We start from the raw sequence: 11,851 nt of genomic DNA on the forward strand, positions 1-11,851 counted from the left end.
AGCTTTTCCATAAGCTTCAAAAAAACACTTTTTAATAAGCATGTAAAACGTGACTTTTTGAAACTGTTTATGGCTTTTCAACCAAAATAACTTCAAAAAGCATTTTTTAAACCAAATATTTTTTAACTTATTGGTTTTTTCATTATAAAAGTTTATCCAAACACTTTTTAAAAAACTATTTTTACCATCACTATAAACAAATAAACACTTCTATCTAAAAACACTTTTAGAGTTCCAAAAACACCCTCAAACACCCGCTAACTATATTATTCTAATGATTTAGGTCATATGTAACATAATAGCAAACAACTCACATAGTTGAGTAATAAAAGAAATATTTGGTTCCTATGTTAATTCTCTATGATGTTTTTGTTTTTTGTTTTTTTTTTATTATTTTTTTTTTTCTGATTGCTTGCTCAACATAATATTTAAAATGTTGGACTGATTACCATCAAATTGTAGGCTTTATTCAGTTTTCACTTTATTTTTGCATTAAAGATTTGTACTTAAGATTAGGGTTTATTTAAGATGAATTTTAAAAAAAAATGGATAATAAAAGATATTTTAAGATTTTCTCATTAAATTATGTATCTAGTCACACGTTGCAATTTTTAGATAAAAAAAGGTATATAATCAATTCATAAAACACCAAATTAAAACAAATGATCTAATTATAATTCGGTTTGTTTCAATTTTGCATGTAAAATCACATAATATTAAATTAGAGGAATGAGTTTATAATCATAATTGTAACTTTTTAAATTGGTTAGGACACGTATAATAATAATTTATTTAAGATAATATATATTTTTATAGTATACTAATATACTTTTATATTTATGCATTTCGACTTTTCGAGTCTTATTGTTATAATCTAAAACAACATAACTTAATAATATTTTTATTTTGATTGTTATATTGTATCATAAATGGATTGATAAATTGATCTTAAGAATTGGTACGTAGTTAACCCTCTTTATAACTTAAATATCGTTTTTATCAAAAATAAATAAATGTTAATTTACAATAAGATTATATGAATATTTTAATATAATTTTTAACAGTAGCCCATTGCAATGTATCATCATCGTCCATGGCGCCTGGTATCAGTTCTTGCTGATCAAATATATTCTTTCGATTCAAATTTCCAACCATGAATCCCTCGAACGAAACCCATCAACAACAACAACAACAAATCCTCCCTAACGTTCACAACCCTCTGCAATTCACCATCGTTCTACCCCACTCTGACACCAATTCAAACCCTAATTCTTCACTCTCAAACCCTAGCAATGTCAACGACTTGCTTACACTCGGTATTCCTAGAAAACGAAGACGAGGCAGGCCACACGATACTCTCTCCTCCAATCAGGTATACAATTTACCTCCCGAATTTCCCAACAATCACCAAACAACACAAAATTCTTTCGGTTCTAATCATTTTGATAGAAACCCTAACATCGGATCAAATCAAGCAGCACAAGTAGGTGTATCCGATGAAATAATAGTAATCAACAAAGAAGCAACATCCGAAGCTTTGATTGCTTTAACCGCCGGGTTTCCGGCGGATGTACTTACAGAAGAAGAAATCGACGCAGGAGTTGTTTCGGTTGTTGGTGGAATCGAACAGGTCAATTACATACTGATTCGAAACCATATCATCACCAAATGGAGAGAGAACGTATTCAATTGGGTAACAAAAGAGATGTTTCTCGATGTTGTACCTTCGCATTGTAGTAAGCTTTTAGATTCTGCATATAACTATCTACTCTCACATGGATACATCAATTTTGGGGTTTCACCATTGATCAAAGATAAAATTCTGGCTGAAGCTAATACAAAAGGGAATGTAATAGTCATAGGTGCTGGTCTTTCTGGACTTGCAGCTGCAAGACAACTGATGACATTTGGGTATAAAGTTACAGTTTTGGAAGGAAGAAAACGTCCAGGTGGACGAGTTTACACCAGGAAAATGGAAGGAGGAAATAAAGTTGCAGCTGCTGATTTAGGAGGAAGTGTTTTAACAGGTACACATGGAAACCCTCTTGGGATTTTAGCCAGACAATTATCATATCCTCTTCATAAAATTCGCGATAAATGTCCACTCTATAGATTAGATGGAACACCAGTAGATTCCAAAACTGATTCCAAAGTTGAAATAGCTTTCAATCAACTCCTAGACAAAGCAAGCAAGCTTAGACAGCTAATGGGTGAAGTCTCACAAGATGTTTCTCTAGGGGCAGCTTTGGAAACATTTTGGGAAGTCGACAACAACTCTTCAAATTCAGAAGAAACAAGTCTGTTCAATTGGCATCTTGCTAATCTAGAATATGCAAACGCGGGTTTACTCTCTAAACTCTCTTTAGCATTTTGGGATCAAGATGACCCGTATGACATGGGAGGCGACCATTGTTTCTTGCCAGGTGGCAACTGGAGATTGGTCCATGCGTTAGCCGAAAACGTCCCGATTCTTTATGAAAAAACAGTAAATTCTATTCGTTACAGCAGTGATGGAGTACAAGTTGCTGTGAATGGAGGACAAGTTTTTGAAGGAGACATTGCTTTATGCACTGTTCCACTTGGGGTTTTAAAAAGTGGGTTCATTAAATTCACCCCTGCATTACCTCAAAGAAAATTAGATGGAATCAAACGATTAGGATTCGGTTTATTAAACAAAGTCGCAATGCTTTTTCCTAATCCCTTTTGGGGCACCGATTTGGACATGTTTGGGCATTTATCCGAGAACCCAAGTACACGTGGCGAATTCTTTCTATTCTACAGCTATGCAAATGTAGCAGGTGGGCCCGTGTTAATGGCTCTAGTGGCAGGTGAAGCTGCACGTTCATTCGAAAGCATGCCACCCACTGACGCGGTGAAACGTATCCTCCAAATCCTACGTGGCATATACTCGCCACAAGGGATCGAAGTCCCGGAACCGATACAAACTGTGTGCACACGATGGGGTTGCGACCCGTTTTCTCTTGGGTCGTATTCAAATGTTGCGGTGGGGTCCACCGGGGACGATTACGACATTTTAGCAGAAAGCGTAGGGGACGGGAAGCTTTTTTTCGCTGGTGAGGCGACCACGAGACGTTACCCTGCAACCATGCATGGCGCGTTTTTAAGCGGGTTAAGAGAAGCTGCTAATATTTACCATTTTGACACCAATCGAGCTCTCAGGGGTAAAATCGAGAAAAACCCGTCAAAAAACGCGTATGTTTGCGGGTCGGTTCTTGCGGATCTGTTTCGGGAGCCGGATCTGGAATTCGGGAGTTTTTCGGTTATTTATAATAAGAAGGATTTGGGAGCGATGTGTGTTTTGCGTGTGGGGTTTGTGAAAAAAGGGCAAGAGAGTTGGAAAGAAGGTCAGTTGTATTCCAATAAGTTAATATTCCAACAGTTGCAATCGCATTTTAATCAGCAACAAGAGGTTCATGTGTATACTTTGTTATCAAGGGAACAAGTTTTGGAACTGAGGGAAGTGAAAGGAGGTGATGAAATGAGGTTGAATTATTTGATTGAAAAACTTGGAGTGAAATTGATTGGAAGGAAAGGGTTGGGACCTGGTGCTGATGATGTTATTTCTCAAATTAAGGCTGAAAGAAGTAAAAGCAAACCTGCAGTTACTGTTAAATCTGGTGAACTCTTTGATAATTTTTTTTTAAATGTATTTACAATACTGCCACTGGCGGTGATATTCAAGGACTAACATTTTTGTATTTTATTTATGAAAAAGGAACCTTGAAGCCGAAATCAGCTATGAAGCAGAAGTTGGTGAGGTTGGTTTTTTGTATTTACATCCAAATGTTATGTTACATTGTTTGATTTTTTTATTTTTTATTTTTAAAATTTTTTTGTGTTTCAGAAAGGCGAAGATATTGCGGAAAAACAATAATCTGTTGCTTCCTGTTAAAGGGGTTGGGGGTAATGATGTGGAAGTTAAAGTAGGTGGTAGTAGTGTTAGTGGAATGACCAAATTGGTGGTTAATGAGTCGATTCCAAGTGTAAATATGAATGTGGGTGAAGGGCTGATTGGTAATTTTAGCGCCTCTGCCTCTGCCTCTGATCCTCCGAATGTTGAGGGACTTGGTGTTGGGGTTGGGGCTGCTTCACATGATTGGGATTTAGTAGAATTAGATGGTGAAATGTTGTAAAAAAAAAAAACGGGACTTGTGTAGATGTTTGAGTTTTAGATAAAGATGTATTTTTTTTTTGTTTACTTTGTAATGGGTATTTATTTAATTATTTAGATGTCTGTTTGAAATAATGATGTTTCACCTTATTTGTTGGCGTGACCTAATTTGTTGACATCATCATTTTCCGAGGGAAGCGCCAACATCAACGGTCAATTGCGTATAAAGAACAAGTAAGGACAAATTAATCATAAAAGTGATTTAGGTTATAAAACCCAATGAAACATGAAAAAGATAGACAAAATTTTTAGTTGACAACTCCCAACTAAAAGATAAGAAATGAAATTTAGATTCTTTGCGTTTATTTCAAAGAATGATAAAATCTGTTGAGTCACAGAATTTAATGATGAAAAATTTATATTCCAATTCCTACGGAATCCATGACATGATACTTGACATGAAAACCACAGGTTTAGGTTTTGGGCATTCTCTTTACATAATCTTTCTAAAAAACGATTCAGCCATTGTTTATTACAACAATTTTAAATTTACAAACTTTATTTATTCATCAATCATCACTACCTCCTAACCATTCCTCCAGTTTGGCCTCTTTATCTGCTTTAAATTCATCAAACTTTTCAGACCTTGACAGATTCAATATCAATTCATCTTTATCTTCATTCCCATTCTCACTTGATACAGGGAATTCTTCCTCCATTGATGATTCCGAGGTTTCAACTGAAGCCCATTTCAGATTCGTTGCTTTTAATTTTGCAGACTTGAAAGCAGATGATAAATAACTACCAGTCCCAGACATTGTTGTTGTTCCCGAAAAAGATTTGTTACTAATCAACAACCCTTTTTTCGGTTGTTTTGATGACATGATAGCTAAAGATTTTGTGATGTCTTTAACCATGTCATCAACAATAGGGAATCCAGATTCCTTCATTGATCTCAGCATTGTGATTGAATCCTCTGAATCTTCTGTGTGTAGACTCATTTCGCGGGATTTGGTCATGATGTTTTTATTGATGCTTACGAGGTTTGGAACAGCATTGTGAGTGTGTTGTTGAATGTAGAAAAGGCCCATTGAGGGTTCATTAGCTAAGGATTTGATCATGTCTCCCAACCCTTGTGAGATCTCTACAAACCCATCTACTGGTGAATACTCATACATGTTGGTGAGGGCAGATCGTGCATCATCATCACTAACAAGAAACAGTTAAAACACAAACACAACAATATGTCAAAATTAACAAGATAAAGGTTTTAGAAGAAGGCTTTTATCAAGTAACCCTAGCGATAAGAACAGACAAAGTAGATTAAGGTTTGACGAAGCATCTTACTTGAACATAGATCGTTGCTTCGCAGACCTTAAAAAGTGAACTTGGAGAATCAATCTCTTCAAAGGCTAGAAACAGTTGCTCCAGCCTTCAACGAACCCTAAATCGCCGTTGCAGTGCGCAAAGTCAATTAAGAGCTCTAATATCGCAGGTAAATACTCTTCAAAACCGATGATCAACGTTCAAAATCAGGCAAATTCAGATTCTTCATCCATCTATGGCTTTCAAATCGCACTTCCGAAATTCAAACCATATATAGTTTCCGACTCTTCTTGGCGAAATCCAATTTGGGGCAGGCGAATGTTTGGTATAGATGTACCCATGTACCGATAGATAGAGATCGAAGGGTCTTCGCAAAACGATAATTATTATATAAATTAATTTACGTATAATATATTATCTTCTAATATTTTACATAACATTATTTTAATATGAAGTATAAAGGAATCAAGCCACTTAGTCGTATTATGAAATTATTGGAGAGACTATTGGAGAGAACAGTTAATAATAATCAATTCGGTCACTTATCTAGGCATTCACGTTCTTAGACATCTTATGTAGGTATGCAACCGGAGCTAGCACCTCTTAGAAAATGTATTTCGGAATTAACAATAACACTTGAATATTACTTGGATCTGATTATATCATTTTTTTGAAATCTATAATTCGTATCTTATAACCTGAGGTTACACTAGGGGTGAGCATTTGGACCGAACCAGACCGGTTATGGAGAATATTGTGGACCGTGGACCAGACTGGATGAGTCATGTCCGTGTCCAGGTCCGGGTTTTTCAGTTCTTGGACCCGTTTGGACCGGTACAACTTTAATTGCATAGAGTACAAGTCGTTAAAATAAGGTTTTGGGTTTGATAGAACTCGTTAAAACGAATATGTTGTTGGGTTTGATACGATACAACTTGTAAAAATGATTACATTTCTGTTTCATGCATAACTAATCTACCTTGATGTTATAATATTATAACTTGCAAAATTAAATTTTCAAATAAAAGCAAATAACATATAAATCAAGTTCACCAAGATCATTTTCATATGATTTATCTGTCAAAGATACATAAAATTCAGAATTATAGTCTAAAATAATAGTTAAAAAGTTGAAATATTTCAGTTTTAATAGCTCAACTTTGAAGGATTGTAACTCACTGAATAATATATCAAAATCAACAAAATTAGAGTATAAATTCATCTACAAACTGTAAACTAAATGTTGGAAAAAACCGCAGGTCAATCCGACTTAAAACGAATGAGTTATGGTTATTTAAAAAATTTCAAAGATTACAAAATTTTAAAAATCTTGTTGAAAAGCTGAAAATTTTCAGCTTTGATAACTCAACTTTGAAAGATTGTAACTCATTGAATATAATACCAAAATCAACAAAATTATAGTCTAAATTCATTTACAAACTGTAAATTAAACATTGGAAAAAACCGCGTGTCAATCCGATTTCAAACGAATGAGTTATGGTTGTTTAAAAATTTTCACATATTACAAAATTTTAAAAATGTTGCTGAAAAGCTGAAATTTTTTCAGCTTTGATAGCTCAACTTTGAAAGACTGTAACTCATTGAATATAATACCAAAATCTTCAAAATTGTTGTCTAAATTTATCTACAAATTGTAAATTAGGTGTTGGAAAAAACCACGTGTCAATCCGACTTAAAACCAATGAGTTATGGTTGTTTGAAAATTTTCACAAATTACAATTTTTTTTTTTAAATCGGGTCCAACCGGTTCTAAACCTGGTAAAAACCGGACCGGACTGGAAAAAAAAACCAGACTGGTTTTGATGAATTCCTAGAATCGAGAACCAGCCCGGGGGTAAAAAAAACGGTCCGGTCCGGTCCGGTTCACCGATCCAAATACTCACCCCTAGGTTACACAAATTCATAAGTGAGATAATCCACAAAATCTAATTTAGATTACAAGCTTAATCCAAAACATAAAACACACAATACATTATGATGATTTGTGTTATTGAGACAGAGAGTTGATAAAGATCAATTTCATATATATAAATTGTCAACCCTTTTTCCTATAACATTAATCTTGCATTTATACAAGGAATGAAAGTGGTTAATTGTTGATTACACCAAATTGGCACCAAAAAAAGGTAGTTAAGGGACACAACTGATACGTACATCATCATGATGTCATTAATTGGTTACACCACCGCTAGGGGTGCTGCCCTTAGAAGAAGGTGGTTAAGGGACAAAACTGATGCCTACATCATTATAGTGCCATCAGTTGGTTACACCATCGCTAGGGGATCTGCTCCTTAGACTTCGCAAGGGGGGCTGACCCTAGATCCAAAAGAAGGTAGTTAAAGGACACAACTGATGCACACATCATCATAGTGTCATCAGTTGGTTACACCACCGCCACCGCTAGGGGATCTGCTCCTTAGCCTCCGCAAGGGATGTTGCCCCTAGATCCCTCCAGGGAGCTGCCCCTTGCAACCCTATACCTAGGGGTGCTGCCCCCATACCATCGTATGCCCAAGTTCACATTTAACACTCTAAGTGTGCACCCCGCACCTCCAGTCTTGGATAGTAAACTAAATCAGGTATGTCTCGACGATAATAATAATTACACTAAAATATATTGATAACACTAAAATTACTAACATAACAAAAACAACTCGGAAACCGAATCAAGCTATTAGTGGAATTCAGAACCCAACCGGTATAAGGGATCCATGTAAAATGGGTCTAGATCCGAAAATTTATTGAAATATGAGTATCATCTCATATTAATTGCGATCTGACAATAAATGTTTTATTTGTATAGATTTTGTTTAACTTAATTTTTTTGTGTAGGTTTTGTGAGTGTGCTGAATGTTAAGGGTATGTTGTGAAAAAACTAAAGGATTGAACTTGTTCATGTTGATATCTGTTGGATTAAATATTTAAATTGTGAAGTTCATGTTCTTAGTCTAATAGGGATCCTAAGTGACGTATGAGTTAACCCAGTTTCACTTTGTGTGTTATATAAGCTGGATTTAGGGTTGTTTCATTTTAAGAGAGCAACTTATCTTTAGATATCACATACTTTTCTCTACATCAAACTCTAGTAGCCATTGTCATATTTCTTGTATTTTTGAGTTTTAGATCAAGTAAACTAACTTAGTTTACATTGATTAGGTTAGAGTAAGTTAGTTTAGGTTGAGAAACGAGTGATATTATAGAGAGATTTAATTTGTATTTGTATCACAATCTAGTTCTAAGTAATAAAATAAATTATTTAGTCATCTTGTATGTGGTGTTGCATATTTTGTTAAAATGTCAAAGTAGTTAGAATGAAACCAAATTTCAAGTTTTAGAATCGGAATACCAAAAAAACCCGGGAATTTGGTTGGTTTTAATTTGTATAGGGGTTGTTTGGTGGTGTTGCGTGATGGTGACATCGGTGGTGGAAATAAAAATAGGGAAAATACCGGTAATAGTAAAAAAAATGGGGGGGGGGGGGTTATTTTTTAAATTTAAACATGAAAATGGATATTTCCGGGTATAGACCTACATTCTGCGGAGGTAGCTCCGTGAAGCTTCGCGGAATGACAAAATCGTAAATAAATTAGTGTATTAAAAAAAACTCAAGATCCATTCTGCGGAGCTACCTCCGAGGAATGAACTCATTGCGCGGAAATAGCTCCGAGGAATGGATCTTCAGATTTTTTTTTTTTCACATCGATTCTTCGAGGTTTATATTAATTCCCCAACTAATTATTTTAAAGAAAAGATTATGAAGTTGGGGAATGAATATAAATCCCGAATAATCGATGTTAAAAAAAAAAAAAAAAAAAAAAAAAAAAAAAAAAAAAAAAAAAACTGAAGTTCCATTCCTCGGAGCTACCTCCGCGAAATGAATCTTGAGTTTTTTTTATTTTTTATTATTATTTTTTTAATATAGTAATTTATTTACGATTTTGCCATTCCGCGGAGCTCCGCGGAATCCATGTCTATATCCGAAAATCCAACTTTTTGTGTCTATATTTTGAAAATACCTCCTATTTTTTGACTATTGCCGATATTTTCCCCTAAAAACATGACATAAAGTTAAAAATTAGAAAACATCTTCCAAAATAAAAAAAACTTTTTTTATTGTTTATTTTTTTGAAAAAGAGATAAATAAAACTTTTTTATGTCTGTAGTCTTCTGAAAAACAAACAGTTTTAATAGGTTAAAAAAATTTCTTTTTTGGCAAAAAAAAAAACAAACACCACTTTAATAAACTTGTATCGGATATTTGAATCTTCAAAAAAGTCAAAGTAGTCGACTTATTCATATACTTTTGAACAATCTGGCAACTAAGACATAATTAGAGGATCAAATATGAAAATGCGATAAAACGAATTCCTCCATAAACCCAACAGCAACGGGATAAAGAAGATAGAGAGAGAATCGTCATCTTCATCATCGTGTCTCAAATGGCTTCTTTTTCAGCCTTCATAACTAGGGTTCAGAGCTACTCTGAACTTTCAAATCTCTCAAAACGATCTCTGCCTTCCAATGTTTTCAAATTTTCTTCATCATTTCAGACTCGAATCACGCACACTCACCACCATGGATTGAAGCTCAAGCACCTCCTCAAGGCAGCTCCTGAAGGTTTGCGTCACATAATACCACTGTTTACAGCATGTTTTACAACTTGTTATAGCAGTATCCTTCTCGATTTGCTAGTGAAATTGATCTCTACTTCAATATGTTATCGCTAGTCAGAGTTTTATAAATTGAATATGTTGTTATAGGACCTCCTTCTGAGTTGATAGAAGATTCAAAGTTTGTTCCTCTAAATCCCGATGATCCTACTTTTGGTCCACCAGTAAGTTGTGGTTAGTGACTTAGTTCTTTACCATTTATTACCTAAAAATAAGTATTGTGTTTTATTTTTATTTTTTTATATATCTGATGCTTGATCGAATAAGATAAGAAATCCATAACTGTCTATCTGGCATTTGCAGGCTATGTTATTGACTGGTTTTCAAGTGGATGAGGTTGTGAAGGTAACTCCATTGATCTATTTTCTTTTGTAAAACACAGTTTTTACATGATACACCTATTTCTTACAGAATTGAAGTGTTCATTGTTGCAGATACAGAAGTTTTTGAAAGAGTTGGATGGTGAATTTGTAGAGGTAACAGTTTTATTTTTTTGAAGCTTTAGGCTAAAATGAAGCATTTAGTCCACAAATCAAAGGGTCTCTTGACATTTTTGGACAAAATTTTGATCAATTTTGTGTGTGTGTGTAATTTAGGTTATCTTTTGCACTGAAGACATGATGAAGGGGTCTCTTTGGGAAGCTGTAAATACCAAACAGCCAAACCTTGAAGCTTCAAAGGTTCATCTATTGTAGGAAAAGATAATGTTGTCATTTGCATTATTTGATTTCTTTAATGTATTATGTTGTATCCTAAAGTTTTATTGTATCTTAATTTATGAGTTTAGATCAAATTCTTTGTCCTTTCACAGATTGCAAAATCGCTTCCAAGGATATGCTTTTTATCTGGTCTTACAGGAGAGGAGATGATGATGTTCATCGATGCTTTTCCAGAATCCGGTAATTCTTGGCTAAAATTGTATTTCATTCCCCATCAATCAATGCCATTGAGAGTGTCCATTTGACTTTTGAAGTCAAAACCAATTGCACTTTGACTTTTCTTGATAAATTGCAATAAAACACATCTACATTTCAGAACTTCATTGAATTTCTTTACATTTTCCACCTTTTTCTCTATTATAAATCAAGATTATCAACAAAACCAAAGAATTTGTGTCAATTTTGAGGTGGAAAATTAGTTGGAAGGTAAATATATTTATATTGTTGTATATGTATTGTGTACACAGAATTAGCAGGAGCAGTGTTTGCAGCTGTTGTACCCAATAGTGCTAATAAACCACTACAAGAGGTGATAGAAGAGATCATGGGAGATCATGAGATGATGGTATCTCAACTTTTATTCATTCCTTTTTACCACTTTTATACATTTGTTGTGTGTTTATTAGTTGTTTTAATTCATTTGTTATATGATGCAGAAATCAAGAGAATCAAGCTAGAGATATCAAGATACATTGGAACTTGATTGTGAGTTGATATGTTGAAACTAAAAGAATCCAAGAGTATATTGATTTTCAATATGTTACATTGATATGCCAAATACCAAACATGATGCATCGGATATTGATTGAGATCATAATTATTAAGGGATGTTTCATCATGTATGATTGATGTATGTATGCCTAAAGTGGTTAAATATTGCCACATCAAAATTCAAAACCTGTTAACTTGTGTCATGTTATTATAATTTAAATCACTAGACTATGATTAAGTCAATTTCTCAAACTACAAAACATAATTCTAAT

At 34.2% G+C, this 11,851-nt stretch overlaps 3 protein-coding genes across 3 annotated transcripts; 2 read left to right on the plus strand and 1 right to left on the minus strand.

Annotated features, from left to right (window-relative positions):
* Nucleotides 1-1,072: 1,072 nt before the first annotated feature.
* Nucleotides 1,073-4,219, plus strand: FLD (protein FLOWERING locus D-like protein). Its single transcript, XM_079013468.1, has 3 exons — nt 1,073-3,638; nt 3,737-3,779; nt 3,866-4,219. Exons 1-3 carry the CDS (start codon nt 1,154-1,156, stop codon nt 4,152-4,154), a joined length of 2,817 nt encoding a protein of 938 aa, XP_078869594.1. The 5' UTR covers nt 1,073-1,153; the 3' UTR covers nt 4,155-4,219.
* A 313-nt stretch (nt 4,220-4,532) lies between these two features.
* On the minus strand, nt 4,533-5,808 carry LOC145070637 (MEF2BNB-like protein). The gene is made up of 2 exons (XM_079017595.1): nt 5,480-5,808; nt 4,533-5,341 (listed from the first exon to the last, which is right to left on the minus strand). Exons 1-2 carry the CDS (start codon nt 5,485-5,487, stop codon nt 4,702-4,704), a joined length of 648 nt encoding a protein of 215 aa, XP_078873721.1. The 5' UTR covers nt 5,488-5,808; the 3' UTR covers nt 4,533-4,701.
* Nucleotides 5,809-9,856: 4,048 nt separating this feature from the next.
* On the plus strand, nt 9,857-11,777 carry LOC145068683 (vacuolar acid trehalase). The gene is made up of 8 exons (XM_079015681.1): nt 9,857-10,096; nt 10,240-10,313; nt 10,453-10,494; nt 10,584-10,625; nt 10,746-10,829; nt 10,961-11,048; nt 11,336-11,433; nt 11,525-11,777. The coding sequence occupies exons 1-8, from the start codon at nt 9,919-9,921 to the stop codon at nt 11,543-11,545; spliced, it is 627 nt and encodes a 208-aa protein (XP_078871807.1). The 5' UTR covers nt 9,857-9,918; the 3' UTR covers nt 11,546-11,777.
* The last annotated feature ends 74 nt before the right edge of the window (nt 11,778-11,851 follow it).

This window comes from Lactuca serriola, chromosome 8 (genome assembly GCF_051521515.1).
Source record: "Lactuca serriola cultivar US96UC23 chromosome 8, Lser_US96UC23_V15, whole genome shotgun sequence".
Lineage (NCBI taxonomy): Eukaryota > Viridiplantae > Streptophyta > Magnoliopsida > Asterales > Asteraceae > Lactuca > Lactuca serriola.